Raw genomic sequence first — 17,215 nt, 5'->3', positions numbered from 1 at the left:
ATGTTCCTTATCCACAAAGCTTAACATGGTCTCTGCCGAAATTATCTCATTGAGCAGCCTACTAGTCAGGTACTTCTCAGAACCCCACAAATAAGCTGATCGATCGATGAGTTAGTCATTAAAATCAAGCCATAAAGCTCCAATAACTCAATGATACTCTGGTAAAGTACAGCCCTTTGCATCTATGCCCACCCCAGAGATAATTCGCATAAATTCCACCTAAAGGAGTACCATCACCTAGAGATACTCCTACTATACCAACCTTCCATGGAGATTTATCAAAACCAAAGATAACTCTCAAAACCCAACACGAGTAATAATAATTTACTTTCTAAACAATGATGAATACCACACGTCATATATTTTCAAATGTTATAAATAAAATGTTGCTAATTCCCAATTTATGCTATGCAATTTATCTACCTCGAAAAAACAGAAGTCTGAGTCCTTCTTGCTGGAATTAATTCCTATGACTTTCAGATCACCATATGTATCTCCATGAACAAGCTCACTAAGCCACCATGCTGGCATTACATGGACACAGAGACCATCTATCACTTAGTGGTAAACCACTGAACTCAGACACTAGATATCTAGCCGCTCAAGGATGCTCTAATGAAAGGCAACCCTTAACATAAATAGCCCTCAGAAACCCAACCCCGAGGTGATTTGTCACTTAGAGATAATTTCGTGGAGCTCCATTCAGGGGGCACCCAGAGACACTTGTCAGAGTCCCCAACAAAGGACCCATTGGCAGCTCAAAGAAATTTGTCTGATGGCAAGCATCAGTGAGCTCCGTCACATTAGAAATGTACCCCTCAAGATCCATCATCATTCATCCAGAGATACTTTTCAGAAACCAAAACTGGGGAAGATCTTTTACCTCAGGGATACCCTGTAGAAACCCAACCTCAGGGATCGACCACACCAGAGATACTCCACAGAATCACAATGCTCGAGAGTGCTATCAGAAAGAGATGCACCTTAAGAGTAAGCCCATTAAGATCACCACATCAGTATGCTTCAGAAACCAAAATTACTGGTTGTTTATCAAGCTAGGAGATAGATGTTCCTTAGAAACAACTGTAGGATAGCCATCAATTCCCCAAGTTTATACCTCAAGAAACTTACAAATGGGAGATCCATCACCCCAGTGACACTCTTTAGAAGCCCAGCCTCAGGAGGTCCCAACAGCCAGGTGACACTTCTCCAAGAACCCCATGCCAGAGTGATCTGTCACTACAGAGATCCTAAACATGTTGTAATTCATGATTTACATTTCTCCTATAGACCAAGAGCCGAGCACCAGCACTGGCACCTTCGGTGGACTCTGAAGAATATGTGCTGGACCTCCTCTCAGCCACAGAAGAGAAGCTAATGAAGCTTTTGGAGGAGCTGGAAGACCAGGACCTTCAGGCATTGCTTAAGGAGATGGAGGAGGAAGATGTGAGTGCCCGGGGGACGAAGTGCAAGCCAATGCCCACTTGCAATGTGCCCTGGCGGGAGGTAGTAAGAGGTAGACAAAGAGGAGTGAGAGGGTGACTGAGGGGTAGGATTGTGTGATTGAGGTTAGAAGATAGAATGCCCTGCATGTTTTTAATAATAATTCCTGCACCTCCAGCTGCCATCTGATCCTTTGCTGATGTAATTCTTTGTTGTTTTGCAGTTCCACGCTAGTATTGAAGGAAAGCTCCCTGACTACAATATCAGGGTTAAGCTACCCATGACTTCAAAGCAGGACATATTTGAAGGTAAGTATGACAGAAGTCAACAGGCAAGAGAAAGGAAGCAAGTGCTGCAATGCTCACAGACAAGATGTGATAAAGCAACTCGCAAGTACTGGTCGCTTTGATGTGTGCTTCATCATTATGGGGTTCATTCTGATATTCATATACACTAGAATATCTCTGCACATGTTTAGGAACCCCAAACCAAATCATTTAAATGAAGAAAACATGCTTCTAGTGGGCAGTATTTTCTATTTTAAGTTCAAACAGCATTTTAAAGAAGAAGAATAAATTTGGACCAGGTGCTTCTATCAAAGGCCCAGTACTGAAGTGAACACTGCCATGTTAAAGAATTCCAGAAATGGCCGTGTCCTACTAGGCTCTGGTGAGTCAGGAACACAGTAACTGAACTTAGAGGCTACATTTGGCTGGAAACTCTGTTTTTACAGATTGTTTTAAGTGTCACTTAACATGTTAGGATGGTGGCTTGAGTTTTCAATATTTTATGAAGGGAAGAGTCTTATTTTATCCTTGTTTGGTCAGTCTGTAACGTAACTCCACCTGTGATTATTCAGAAAACAATGCCACCTGTTTTTGGGGATAGAATTCATGAAAGAATGAGCGTCATGTTTGTGTCAGCTGCCTCTGTTACTATTACACTCTTGAAAAGTGTAGGGCTTAGCTGAGAGAGGTTGGTAATTTATTCATATTCTGATTCTTCCTTCAGGTTGAAGGAGCATGAATTAATTTCTTTAGTCCTGGGGTGAATGTGTCTTACACGACCAAACCAATTTTGGTACTTGTGTCATTCCCTTTGACTGTGAGGTAGTCGATGTTGAGAATTTCACAGGTGTCCTGTTCAACATCAAGACACATCTTGCTATCAAGCTTCCTCTAGAGATCAAAGCCCTCTAAGTTGATGAGTGCTACGGCCGCCAAAACACCATCGCCTCGGCTACCTACCATCCACTGTATTATGACCGTAGCCGGTATTCTGTGAGAAGGACGGCAGAATTCTGGCTGTGGTCATGACGGCGCTAAGGTGGCGCTGCTGCCGGCAGCCACGCCAATAGACCACCGCAGACCGTATCATGACACATGATATGGCCTGGCAGTATTCTGCTGGGGGACACTGCTGCTGGCAGCAGCGCCCCGTCCCTTCTCCTGCTGCAGGGCCCCCTCACAAAAGATAAGTCAGGTGCTCCGACAGGGGAGGGGGGTGTTGTGTGTGTGGATGTGGGGGTATGTGTGTGCGTGCATGCGGGTGTGTGGCATGTGGAATGTGTGTGGAATACGTGTGTGCCTGCATGGTTGTGAGTGTGCGTGTATGTTTTGTTGTCTGAATGCGTGGGTGCGTTTATGTATGTAAGTGTGTGTGGATGTGTGTGTGAATGGATATATACATGCGTGGGTGAATGTGGGTATGAGTGTGTGTATGCATGTGTATGATGGTGCGTGAATGTGCGTGTATGTTGGGGGGTTCTGGAGTGGAAGGGGAGGGTGGGGTAGGACTCTGGAGAAAGGGGTGGGGTAGACCCCTATTAGTGACAGGGAAGGGATTCCCTGTCACTGATAGTGCCTACCGCGATGGTTTTCGTGGCAGTAAGGGAGCCACGAAAAGCATGGCGGTAGCTGGGGTCATAATCCCCCGGGTTGGACAGTGACGGCCGCCTGGCTGGAGACTAAAGTCTCCAGCCCGGCAGCTGTTACCGCCCTGCCAGACGGAGTGGTACATTGGCAGTCTGGCTTGAGCCAAACCGCCTATGTCATATTTTGGGAAGAGTACCGCCAGCCTGTTGGTAGTACTCTTCTCCAAAATACTGCCATCCGCCAGGGTCATAGTAAGGGCGCCTATGTCCTTATAGTGTGAAGTAATGCAATACCATCCCATTGACTGGTGTGGAAAGAATTCAAACCTCACAAATAGATGGGTTTACAAGTGCTTTAGTGATCTGCTTCAAGAGTCTAGATACTGCAAATGTATGTATGTAAATAAGGGAAATGTCACTTCTACCTCTGATACAGTGCCAGAAACCTGATCTTTTCAGGCCCACCACCATACAGGGCCGTCCAAGAAATACATTCATGTTTTGGCTAATCAACATTCCCTCTAGCTTAGTTCAATAAAGCTCCGCACCTTTGATGCCTATTGTAGTTTTTCAGATACATAACTTCTTACTGTTTGTTGTTATTAAATCATTTCTGAGACAGTCCTGTGTTCCCTAACTTAGAGCAAAAAACAGCTGTCCTCCTCTTCTGGGACATAATGCACATATGCGCCTTGCAGTGTACTTTGCTGCTTGTCAGTGTGAATATTTGTCCTGGAAAAGACCACGGTCGTTGATTGTTGTGGACATGGTATTGTTTAAGGACTTATTGCTCCATTTCAAGATTGGTCTTAAATGGAGAGGTAGATACCATACTTGGAGTTACCTATTTTATACGGTATCTCCACCTCATTTATCAGCCATCACATGCTTCTAGGCCTGGAATGGGGAAATAACATGCATGACCTGAAATTGCTGAATTGATTGCCACATGCGATTAGCGAAATCTAGGCCTTTTCCACACCTAAGCAGGTGGAAAAAGTGCACAGAAAAAACATTACGCTTTACTCAGTCTATTCCCACACCTGCTAAATTAGAGAATTGTGGGAGTTGGTGGAGGTACTATGACTCAGAATGGGGGACTTTACTTTGTAGTGTAAATAGTGCACTGGAATATGTTTTAATTGTTCTGTATTACCCCTTTTAAGTCTCAGCTAGACAGCACATGCACTTTCTCGAAGAGACATGTTCTATTCAATATGCGGGTTTAAGCCCGCCCATAGGCTTCCCACTTTCTGGCTCCATTGTCGGTCTCATTTTCTTTCTCGCCATTAGTCCATGGCATGCATTTGTCATGCCTTTTCCTGTGTTTAGCTCTCCCCAAGAGCATGGACCAATTACTTCTATGTATCCACAGTTCCCAGTTTAGGAACTGTTTTAGGAACAGCTTTTTTCTTTGTTGAAGAGTACTTCACATGAGCACTTCTGTTTTCACTCGCTCCTCCATAAACAGGCATATAAATCCTGTACCTATCTTGTCATATTTGCTGTGCATTAAAAGACTGAGGTCAAATGTAAGATGCTGTTTTCCGAGGGCACCTGTTTACATTTCTTTCTCTGACTTCAAAGTAAAAGAGGGGCAGAATGTAGTTTCCTGGCTGTATACTTTGACTCCAGACTTATTTTCTTCAGTTGAAGCTCCTGTAAGCCTAATTAGCAGCAGCACTGCCAGTTATTCCCACATTGCCCATGGAGGGGTCCTGCTGCTTGACGTTTGTCCATGTATTTTTGCATGTGGGCCTCCAACTTTAATAATTAGCATAATTCGCTAACTGACTGAGTTGTTGTTATGTTTGCCTAAGCAACCTCTTCCCCTCTGCATTCTTGTGTTTTTGGCCACAGTTGTAGTTCTAATTGCCCATCTATATTCAATCCTGGTCCTTATAAAGCAAGTTTGCAAAATTACATTGTCCCTATGAGGCATATGGCGTTGTCCAGTCTGTATTGCCTTTTTCTGAAGCAGCCTTTTTCAGCAGTAAACCAAACCGTGCTAATCATTTGAGTTTTCTCCGCATGCCCCCTGGTTTTCTGCTTGAATATACTGAAGTTCAAGTACAGTGAAAGGACCTCCAAAGCAGCACTCCACTTTCCACAATAATTCTCACAGGTCGCTAGTTTGTCATAAATTAACTTGTTCCTTAATCTATTTCGATTAACTGTGTACCACACATTTAGTCCCATCAATTTTCTTACACTCCCCAAGTGTTTGAAAAAGATATATTGATACAATTTGGGCACAATGATCACTGTGTGCCTGCTTGTCAATATTGTTGTCAGATAGTCTGTATAATCAACAAAAGTGTAGTCTAGTGTTCTATTAATCCCTTGTTTAGGGGGCTGAGTGTAACATGCAAGTAAGACTCTAAAACAAACATTTTGACTCCTTAATAATAGAGACTCTGGGACATTCAAAATCATACTACCACGTCTACGTTTATCATAGATGGTACAGTATTTTGGTTTAATATCACGCAAGTCACCCATTTCCTTTACGTCTGGTATTCTACCATAGGAGCAAGCAGGGAATCGAATTCCATTAAAATCCTGTCAGAATGAACCTATCATGAGTGAAGAATGCGTAGCAGAAATGCCTTCCTTTTTCTAGTAAGCTTCCACTTAATTATAACTGCAAGCATATATTCCTTCTTGTCCAATATCTCAATCAACAAAACGCTTAATGCTAAGAAATCATATTTACCAATCCCCGTTCTCTCTCCTGGATGTGAAAGGGGTAGCTTGTTGTTTAACCTCTCTATATCCGTTCATCATCTGTTCAGACAGCATCTACTTTTCTTGCTGACATATAAAATCAGCATTCAAATAATTACAGATGGATTGTAAAAATGTCTCATACACCTTGCCACGTTCTAAGATAAAGCATTCCATGTATTTCAGGTACAAAGAGATTTTAATTCACTCGTGTTAGCCACTGGTCAAAGAATATTGTTCAGACCTGTCTCGGTGTTCAATTTCTAATAAGTTCACCAGTTACCTTACCCCAGGCGTCGTCCCTGCTTTTAAGGTCCTGTTTAAAGACGGTTGTTAGATGTCTTTTTCCTTCTTCAAGGTCCTCCATTGTTCATCCAGTCCAACACCCCCACTCCTACATCGCTCACCCACCCTCCAGCTGCATTGTTTTTTTTTTAATCTTTGCTCCTTCAACACTTCCTTTCCATTGATTTCTCCCCCACCATTTCCTCCATTGCCCCTCTGTCCCGCACATCATGGGCTTTAAAAAAAGCTTTTTTAAAGCATTTTACACTTTCCCAACAGCGCTTTTGTGCGCATCTAAATTATTTTTTATAACTGGTGTCAGCCGTCTTGGAATGGTAAATTAAAAAAAAAAACTCAAAACGATAGCCTGCCATGTTGTGTGTACATGCATGCATGGTGACGATGGATTGCTGTAACAGCATGGCACCTGTACGCATAAATGTCATCAGCCTTTGTTCTGCCGATGCATCACAGCATTGAGAAAAAGCTTTTTTTTTCTATTTTTGCAGATGCTGAACAAAAAACAATAGCAAAACTGGTAGGTCTAAATTGGGTTCCAAAAGGTAATACCAATTAGCTTTGCCCATGCTCCTTGAATTTCATTCCTCTAATGGGTGAGGGGGCGGGTTTACTTGACATTCACCATCTGATTTGCTCAGTGACTCACGACTTGCACAACTGATTTTGACTCTGATACTCTAATTATATGCCTGCTCCTCCTGACCAACAATGTGCCTATCATTATAATTCAACAATTATAAAATGTTATTTTTCGTGGGCCGACTCTCCCTTGCTATGTGCCCTCTACTCCATGTCCTTCAGCCCAACTATGAACGTGAGGATGAGACATTTGATGAACGAATTAAACTCTAATGCCTATCTTCAATAACCTTTCCTCATGATAAGTAAATAACAAAAAAATGCTGAACAAAATCTCTCCCTGTGTTGCCTTCAATTGAGGCGAATTTTCTGCTGGTGCAAACTGTAATGATTTTATGTCATTGGTTAAAAGCCCTTCCAAGCCAGTCAGAGTTTTTAAGATACGTAGAATTGTGCCTCGATTTAAGACATTATGATTCACTTCTGACCTATAAAGCGGCATAAATGTGACAGTGCTACTATTATTATTTTTACAATGTCCTTTTCAACATATATCTCTAACATATATCTGTTGTTAACAAAAAGGGCTTGGAGCCTGCCTTTTGCTTACTATTTACTGGCTTGAATGGCTACCTTCTTTCGTCACTGCAGGCCAACCATCATTCCCATTACTCTTTGTGGAGCAGGGAACAAGCACTGATTGATTCAACTTAGTTAGTGCCCATCCACTCCTCCCCACGTGATTGAGATACTATTTTGTTCTTCTTAACTTTTAGTGCCATGCAAACCGAAGGTGTTAGACTGGCAAAAATGTGCTCAGCAGGACAAACAAAACTGCAAAGATTCTTTTTCTATAGTTAACTGTCTTTTATTTTGCCAAGTCTTCTTTTCTCACTTTGCACTCATGTTTTCTTTTGTTTTTGCTTGTGGGCGCTGTTCTCAAAAGATGAGGATTATCTTGATCTAAATACTGCAAAGCAACTTAGCGGGTCATTATGGCTCTGGCGGACGGCGTTAATATGGAGGAAAGTACTGCCAACAGGCTGGTGGTACTTTTCTCCAGATTAAGACAATGACGGGTTGGCTAAAGCCATACCGCCAATGTACCACACCGACCGCCACAGTGGAAACGACCGCCGGGCTGGAGACTTGAGTCTCCAGCCCGGCGGCCATCACTTGCCCGCCTGTGGGATTCTGACCCCGGCGCCACCATGGTTTTCGTGGCAACCTTACTGCCACGAAAACCATGGCGGTAGGCACCATCAGTGACAGGGAATCCCTTCCCTGTCACTGATAGGGGCCTTCCCCACCCCCTCCTCCTCCCCAGATTCCCCCCTACCGCCCCTCCTCCCCAGACTCCCCCACTAAATAAACTCACCTTCATTCACACACGCATACACACACTCATTCCCTCATTCATCCACGCACGCATACATCCATTCACACACACTTCCACACACACTGACATACATACAAGCACACACGCACTCACACAACACAACATACACACACTCACACATCCATACCTGCACACACATACAACATGCATCACACACCTGCATACATGCATGCACAGACATACACACAAACACCCCCACACACACACAACAGCCCCCACCTCCTCCCCTTACCTGCTGTCAGGGGGTCCTCCGGCAGGAGACGGGGCGCTGCTGCCAGCAGCAGCGTCCACCCGCTGAACACCCTCAGGACGTATCATGGGTCATGATACGGTCTGCGGCGGTCTAGTGGCGTGGCAGCGCCACCTTACCGCCATCTGCCGGCATGGCCACAGGCAAACTTCTGCCAACCTTCAGGTAGAAATCCGGCTGTGGTCATAATAGGGCGGACGGCTGGTCGCCGCGGCAATGGTCTTTTGGCAGCTGTCGCCGCGGCCGTAGGCGGTTTCTACCGCCAGGGTTGTAATGTACCAAATAGTTTCTTTCTGATGTGTAATTTCTGAAATTATGCTTTAACACATAATCGTGCATTACACCCCAAACCACCCCACTCCAATCCAACCCCCACTCCAATCCATCCCACATCCCCCACACCAATCCACCCTACTCAATGCAATCCACCCCAGAAAATCCAATCCACCCCACTAAAATACAAACTACTCACCCCAATCCAATTTGCTCCAATCTGTCACACTCCAACCCATCCCACACCAGTTTGCCCCACTCCAGTCTGCCCCACTCCCATCCAAAGCAATCTATCCCACTCCAGTCCAAAGCAATCTACCCCACTCCAATCTAAAACAATCTTCCCCACTTCAATCCAAAACAATCTGCCCCACTCCAACCTGCCCCACTCCAATCCAAAACAATATGTCCCACTCCAGTCTTCCCCACTCCAGTCCAAAACAATCTGCCGAACTCCAATTCAAAATAATCTGCCCCACTTCAGTCTGTCCCATTCCAATCCGAAACAATCTACCCCACTCCACTCCAAAACAATTTGCTCCACTCCAATCCAAAACAATCCGCCCCACTCCAGTCTGCCCCACTCCAGTCCAGAACAATCTGCCCTACTCCAGTCTGCCCAACTCTAATCCAAAACAGTCTGCCCCACTACAATCCAAACCAATCTGCCACACTCCAACCAACCCCACTCCAATCCATTACACCTCAGCCCACTCCAGTCACATCCACCTCACCCCAATTCATTCCATCCCACTCCAATCAAATCCAATCCACCCTACTCTAATCCATCTCACCCCAATCCAGTCAACCCCACCCCAATCCAGTTCACCCCACCCAAATCCACCTCACCCAAATCCAATTCATCTCAATCCAATCCTCTCTATTCCAATCCAGTTCACCCCACCCCAATCCAATCCACCCCACCCCAGTCCAATCCACCTCAATCCAATCCACCTCACTCCTATCCAATCCACCCCACTGCAATCCAATCTACTCCACTCGAACCCACCCCACCCCACACCAATCCAATCCACTGCAATCCAATTCACCTTACTCCATTCCACCTCACTCCATTCTGCCCCATTCCAGTCCATCCCACTCCAATCCACTCCACTCCACTTCACTCATTACTTTTCACTCGTCTCAAATAGGCGCCACTTCAGTGCAAACCACTTCCCTCCACTTCACCCCCTTCTAATCCTACTCACCCCACCCAATCCAATCCAGTCCACCTCACCCCACCCCACTCCAACCCACCCCACTCCAGTCCACCCACCCAATTTCAATCCACCCCACTCTAATCTAATTCACCCTATCCAGTCCACCCTACTTCGATCCACCCCAGTCCACTGCTATCCAATCCACCCCACTCTACCCCAGTCCAATCCCCCCTACCTCAGTTAAGACCACCACACTCACTTCAATTGCTCCAGCCCACCACACTTTAACCCAACCAAGTCCAATCCAATCCACCCCATTCCAATCCACCCCATTCCAATCCAAACCAGCACCTCCAGTCCAGTTCAATCAACCCCACTCCTATGCAGTCTAATTCACCCCACTCCACTCTAATTTATCCCACTCCAAACTACCCTACTCTGATCCAGTCCACCCGACACCATCACTCAAATACAATCCACCCACCTCAAACTAATCCAATCCACCACACTGCAGTCCACCACAGTCCAATCTACCTCACTCCAATCCAATCCACTGCAACCAGCGCACCCACTCCAAACCACCTCACTGCACTCAATTCAACCCACTCTATCCCAATCCAATAATCCACCCCACTACCTCAATCCACTCCAACCCACTGCACCCTATTCCAACCCACTCCAGTCTATGCCACTGCACTCTACAACACTGCACTCAATGACACTCTCTGCTAATGAACTACGGAATTCTACTTATCTCTACTCCACGACACTCCAGCAAATCTAGTTTACTCCCCCACTCCACTCAAGGACACTCCACGCCACTAACCTTTAACCATGCTGAAGAGCAATCACAATAGTGTACAACATGGCAAAAAATACATTTCCAAAGCCAAAAGTATTTGTGTAGGCGAGGCCTATTGTCTTTGCCAATGCTTGTTTCTTTTTCCTTGTATAGTATACCATGAATTAGGCATGGTAATAGAGCAGATTAACTTTGAGCACATGGAAAAATCACAAATGTTTTTGTTGATTTTAAAACGGTTTAATTATATATTATTTTTCAGTATTTTGTACAAATTTTAGCTAGTCATCCTCAAAGTGCATGCACTATCAAATCTGTACATAAGCTCATTTGTCTCTACTTGCCTTTCTATCACTGAAGATGAAAATGACTGTAGTATTGCGGGCACTACCGACCCAAACATTTCTAATCTGCAAGAACCTCTTCTTTTATAGTAAGATCTGTCTGTCCAAACTCCAGTAGAATTTAATGGATGTCTCTTGTGAAATCTCACTGAGCACAAACACTCATAATCTCTAACGAGATGCCGCTCACTGACTATACACATATATTGCCTCTGACAAGAGGTGCCTTTCTCTTACCACAACACACACATAGCCTCTGAAAACAAGTATCTATCGCTGAGCTGAGGTGGCCTAGGACACATTCCCATTGATAGATGACACATAAGGGTTGATGACAATAGAAAGGGCTCTGATCATAACAACATAAACTCAGTGATATGAGAGATGCCCCTCACCCTTGACAGACACATAAATGCTACCATTGCAAGTGTGCCTCTGACTGACCAAGATCTGTAAGATCTTCCTGAGTGATTGCGGTCACTCGCTGGGAATGCCCTGCTGGATGCCTGTGATACCTACACCTCTTTTCACAAAGGATAGCTCTGAATCCTCACACCTTTCCATTCATCTCCACAGATGACGATGATAGCGGGGATGACGAGGGTGATGTGGTGACCCGGGCTGCATTGAAACAACAGTCCCAACAGCTCATTGAATCGAAGACCAAGCGCCGGACCCGAACCAAGAAGAAGAAGGGGAAAATGTGAGCTGGCTTTGCTTTTCATCTGTTGCCAGAGCACCCACTCATGGCACAAGCAGAGACCACCTTTACTGATGTCCAGATGCACCTAGCCGCCATCTTTTCTTTGTGGCCTAGGTTTTACCTAGCGATTTAACCCTGTCCCACAAAGCTCTCTTGCACACAGTACTCATTCCTAACCTCCCTGGATTCTGTGATTCCTTTTTCTCTACACAAGGGGTATCACCTCGGGGTTTCCACAATAAATCTTTTTAATTTGCACCCAGGCTTTAAATCCAATCCCAAACTTCTGTGTAAGACTCGTGAACTTAGAAGGGGAAGGATTGGAAATCCAGGAATTTCCTGTTGCTGTTTCTGGACAGAAGTTCCTCAGTGTCTGAGGTATTCTCTCCTTTGTATAACCAGTGGGTGATTTGTGCTTCCTCACTCAAATTGCTAGTAGAAATATGTACTGGGCGACTTATTTTACTACCAATCTTATCTGAAAGGAAAGGGACTCATGGACTTTTCTCTTTTTGTGTGGTTTCTGACCATTGTGTGCACAAAGATCTTTTGCTGAACGGTGTATGGGAAACTAGCAATGGTACATCATACCCTCTCCTTACTCTCTGTTCACTGATCTGAGCATTTTTACGAAAGGGAGGGCTACCCTGCAATTGGCCTAGTCTTCCACCACACATGGTCGTTTGCTGGAAGGAAGGGTTACTTGGACCATTCTGACTGACTCATTCTGCATGCAGAAACCAGTTCAGTCACTGTTTTGTGCAGTTCCCACATCCATTCACCTCTCCACTCACCTTTGTGCCACTAAATCCCACGAGTTCAAATGCTGCCACTAGGTATGAGTGAAAGCAATTAGATTCCCTTGCCTTCAGCGTAGAGCAAACATCCATTTACCTGTCACACTATTTCTGTAGTGTTTTACCTTTTATAGATTCAAAATATTGTGGACTTCTCTTTTCATTTCCAAAGGATTCCTTGAAGACTATAATAGATAATAAAGTTTATTATCACAGGAGGGTTTAGCCTTCTTAAGTTTTGAATACAAAACATGTCTTTGTTGATGAAATTATTTACGAGTAACTCCAACTTCTTCAACACTGAATCTTTGATAGATTCATTTGCTTCAGTCAGGCTCTAAATTGGGACACAAAAACTGGAAGGGGGTATAAAAAGTAAGCTACTATTTCAAGCAGAGCTCCCTTCTCCAACTGAGGACTGGACCGGGCGCCTGTGTCCTTTAAGTAATTAATATAATGCATGGCACAGCCCGCTATGAACTACTTTGCTTGGTTTTGATAAAATATATTAGAGTCTTCTTGACATGTCAAATAAGAAGTACACCCTCGAGAGAATAAGAAGAGTTTCAGAAGACCACTGGAAACAGTGGCAGCTGGTTTATGTGAATAACTAAGATATCATTTGACAGACGACATGGATGAAAAACCATAAATAGCTAATCTACTGAGAAAGCATGGATCCATCTTTAATTGTTACCTCACAATTACATTAAAGGATAGACATATCTTATCAGGCCTATTGGTGACTTTGTCAGTTCTGAGAAAGAAACATCATATTCCAAGAAGGAGAATACCTAAAAATTTGAAAGCACTTCTTCTTTTAACCTCGGAGAAAGTTAGTTAATAAACATTGATGCCCATCCAAAAGTTAGCAAATAATTAGAAAAATGAACTTCCGTTGAGAACACTCAAGACTTATCAAAAACAAGCATGTCAAATGTTGCCCAGAATTTGAAGTGGTGTCCTCCAGTTTTAATTTGAAAGGATTTTATGGCATTGATTTTAATAATATATTACTGGCCACACTGATCCAAAAATGAACTCAATTGCCAATTGGCCCCTAAAAACAAGTATCACAGAACTCAATTGCACTAACGTTTTTGATTTTAAAACAGAGATATGAGGTGTCTGCTTTGGGATTCAAACCTGTGTTTTTTTGCAGGTTGCACAAACATCTAGTCTGCCAGTTAAGCTACCTTAAGGGACCATCAGAAATTAGCCCCTGTTTTCTGCAAAAGAAAATTGCAAATAATCACCAGGCAGACTCAACCAACCAAATTCTAAGATCTAGGGAGCCAAACTGCCGGGTTCACATGGGCTGTCATCTCTAAGTTTTGCTTCGACTTCCCAATGGCCACCCTATTTACTCTTATTCACTGATGTTGTGCTGTGCATGCCAAGGGGGTTTCCTTAATCTGCATGATGATTTTGATTCAGATGTTGTTGTTTGGTGTCACTTTGAATTTCCTTGAAGTCGCCTTTAAGGACGACAACAGCAGACATGACTTGACCCTTTCCATAGCCTAGGGACTTCAGCAGGTACCTTTAATTCCAGGGACCCTGTCTTAGTCCAAGTCATGGGCACGTTTATGTTCTTTTTGAGACCCTTAATTTTAGAATTGGTCATTTCAGATGTCTAAGGCACATAGGAGCACCCTACAATATCTTCACCCCGCTCCTAGGAGCTCTATTGCTTTCTTGTGCTAATAAATCTCTCATTTTCAAATTCTTGAACATTAGGTTCTTATGTAGAAAGATTCTACCAATGCTACAGCCCACGTCATGTGCTGGTGAAATACAGTACATACAGCAGTTATGTCCTAAATTCGCCAGCATTTCTTCCTTAGTTGTAATGCTTTAACAATGCCAATGCACTTAGGTCTCACTGCAAAGAAAGTGAGTCTTGGCACTGTAAGACTAACCCCGAACAGTTTCCATTACCTGTGATATCAGTGTCTCGTTTCTGTGAAGCACTAGTGCCAAGGAACCGAGTAGAGCAGAGGAGAGGGGAAACCACTACTGTGACACAGTCAAAATTAGAAATCTTCTTATTATTTGCAAAAAAAATCGTAGAGTTCACAAAATACATACAAAATGGTCACCCTTTCTCAAAAAGAAGCCAACGGAGGTGCAATTGAAAGTCTTATATACATTTTCTAACGTCTGCTGGAACTTCTCTTAATGGCTCAGAGTATGTGAAAAGGCCGCAGGCAGGGTGAAAGTAAGGTTTATTGCAAGGGTCTCCAAACTTTTACTTAAGAAGAGCTACTTGTGTTCAATGAAAATCCCTCTGAGCTACTAGTATTATTAGAGCTGTAGTAGACTAGATAACAGTAGTGGTAGCCATATGCAAGATTACTAGCACTGATCACAGAATGCTTTGTCAATGTGGAATCTCTCAGCATGGATAATACATAACAGCCATAACTGCGGTGCCCCTAGCACAAAGTTAATATTATTAGTAATAGTCTCCCCAACACTGTTTGATTTTTATCACTTAAATATCAGCTTTAGATATATTTTGGAAATTAAACAATTTTTCTCCGAACATCCGCCTTTGAATTCTGAAAATACACACACACTTTTGAATTTAGCTATTCATATTTAAATTCAATCAAGCAAAAGCTTCTGATTTAGTTCACTGGACCACACTCAGGAGAGCTATGTACAGGTTAATGGAGATGTTCCAGTAGCTCACGAGTTACTCCTTGGAGAAGCCTGGTTTAATGTGGGCTAGCGGTGCTTGCGCAATATCTCAGCTTGATTCAAGAAAATACTTGCTCGCAGGCATCCCTGATTGCTTCCTCCTGCCCCTCAAAGTGTTTTGGCCTTCTATGCGCCATGTATTATTGCACTGAAGAAGGCAGATCATATTTCTGATCCATTACAAAACCTTTGTTGGCTCCATATTGAAGTCAGTCATTTTTTATGTACAGAGGTTCTGAAACTCACTCTTCTATAATCTTTGCCTCACTCAGACGTCCTGTCCTTCAGATACCGCCCAGAACCCATCCATTCCTTCCTTCCAACCCTGCCATTCAACTCCCAGTAGCCCTTCTGAACATCTTTGCTTTTCATATGTTGTGGGTATTCAGAACTTCAGTGCTCTCTCAGGTATAATAAACACGTTGTCTATTTTCTTTATTTCCTATCATAATTTAATTACGTCTGGTTCCGTCCTACTCTGTTTAAACGGAAACTATTTTGAATTGATTCGAGTACTTCAGAACAAAAATGTTTAAAAAAAAATATATATATAACACAGGTTGCTTGTAAAAAAAAAAAAAAGAAGGAAGAAATCCAATCGGAATTTTCAGGGACATATGAATGTACAACGATGCTGTAATTCTAGTGCATAGGCGACGTGAACTTCCGCCACTAAAAAACTACAGTTACACGAAAAGGAGATGTGGCCAGCCCTGTCCGAGGTGTCCTGCCGCAGCATTAACAGAAAGAATGACCAGGTGGCTGCATTTGTTAAAAAATAAATTGTGCCATCATCGCTAAATGTGTTTTGTACATGCCGTAGCTCTTAATGCACAGACACAGCAAATGCTTAAAGTAGGCCTTTTATGTGCCTTCTGATGCTACAAAAGACAGAAAAAGAAGAAAGCGGTTTCTTCTACTTTTTCACTTCAATGAATATATGTTTTAATTTACTTTATATGTAATGCTTCTCTATAGCACAAAAGCAAAACAGCAATATACACATGACAAAAAACTCAAACATTATATGATTACGGGTGAAACAGACACTGGCAGGATTGTACGGTATTGTCTGAGCCTCAAAACACTAAATTTATTAATGAGGAGGTGGAGAATGAGTTTTTCATTGCTTACCGAAATAACTGTGCAAAATACTGACGATTATGGGAAGTATAGGCTAAAGCAAAAAACAATCTGATGTAGAATAAGACAGGTCAATTGTTGTTTGGCGACTACAAAGACACTATTTAGTCGCAAAACCTTCTGAGACTCCAACAAAAGGTAGAAACAGGAGTTCACAGGATAGTGAAACGGTGAAATATGGCCTGGAACAGCTGATAAAAGGAACATCAGCCCCATCCAGTCAGCCCCAGTTCTGGCCATTCCTGACACACATACACACACTCTTCCCATATCTGCACCACTTCTGATAAGAAGCCATCACATACGTTTACTGCTCTTTTTAAGAAATTTAGTTTGCTTTTAACTTGTTCGAGTTTTTGGGCCCCTGGGGACTTAACTGTATAATGGAAGTGTCTTTCTCTTTTGTTTCTGAGACTCAACTTTCAGTTTTGTGCACCTCTGAAAATAAATTATGAACCAATTCAGCCACTGTTCATCTTTATTACTCTGCTGCCATGTGAGCAGAAAAGCTCAAGCCAAAGCGTAGGTGCCAGGAAAACTGAATGATCTCAGGGACGTTGCTTTATTTGCGGTATTGCACTACTAAAAAATGCTTACTCCAGTTGGTAGTTGGGTCAGTGGGCCCTGTTTGGCGTGGTGGTGTGTTAGATTTCATCTAGGATCAGAAGCATGGGAGACATTGAATCTTTTTCCTCGGAAATGTTTGATTT

General features: G+C 43.2%; 1 protein-coding gene across 2 annotated transcripts in view; it reads left to right on the top strand.

The window, feature by feature from the left end:
* ODAD3 (outer dynein arm docking complex subunit 3) overlaps positions 1-16,969 on the top strand; it is a 92,411-nt gene extending 75,442 nt beyond the window's left edge. For both annotated transcript variants that reach the window (XM_069231880.1, XM_069231879.1), the window contains 3 exons: positions 1,291-1,446; positions 1,667-1,751; positions 11,733-16,969. In XM_069231880.1, the coding sequence (XP_069087981.1) occupies positions 1,291-1,446; positions 1,667-1,751; positions 11,733-11,863 (372 nt within the window). In that variant the 3' untranslated portion in view covers positions 11,864-16,969. The remainder of the gene's footprint in view (positions 1-1,290; positions 1,447-1,666; positions 1,752-11,732) is intronic.
* Positions 16,970-17,215: the final 246 nt, after the last annotated feature.

Source organism: Pleurodeles waltl, chromosome 4_2, assembly GCF_031143425.1.
Source record: "Pleurodeles waltl isolate 20211129_DDA chromosome 4_2, aPleWal1.hap1.20221129, whole genome shotgun sequence".
Taxonomy (NCBI): Eukaryota; Metazoa; Chordata; class Amphibia; order Caudata; family Salamandridae; genus Pleurodeles; species Pleurodeles waltl.
Note: the sequence above shows the minus strand (reverse complement) of the source record. Positions and strands in the feature narration are given on the sequence as shown.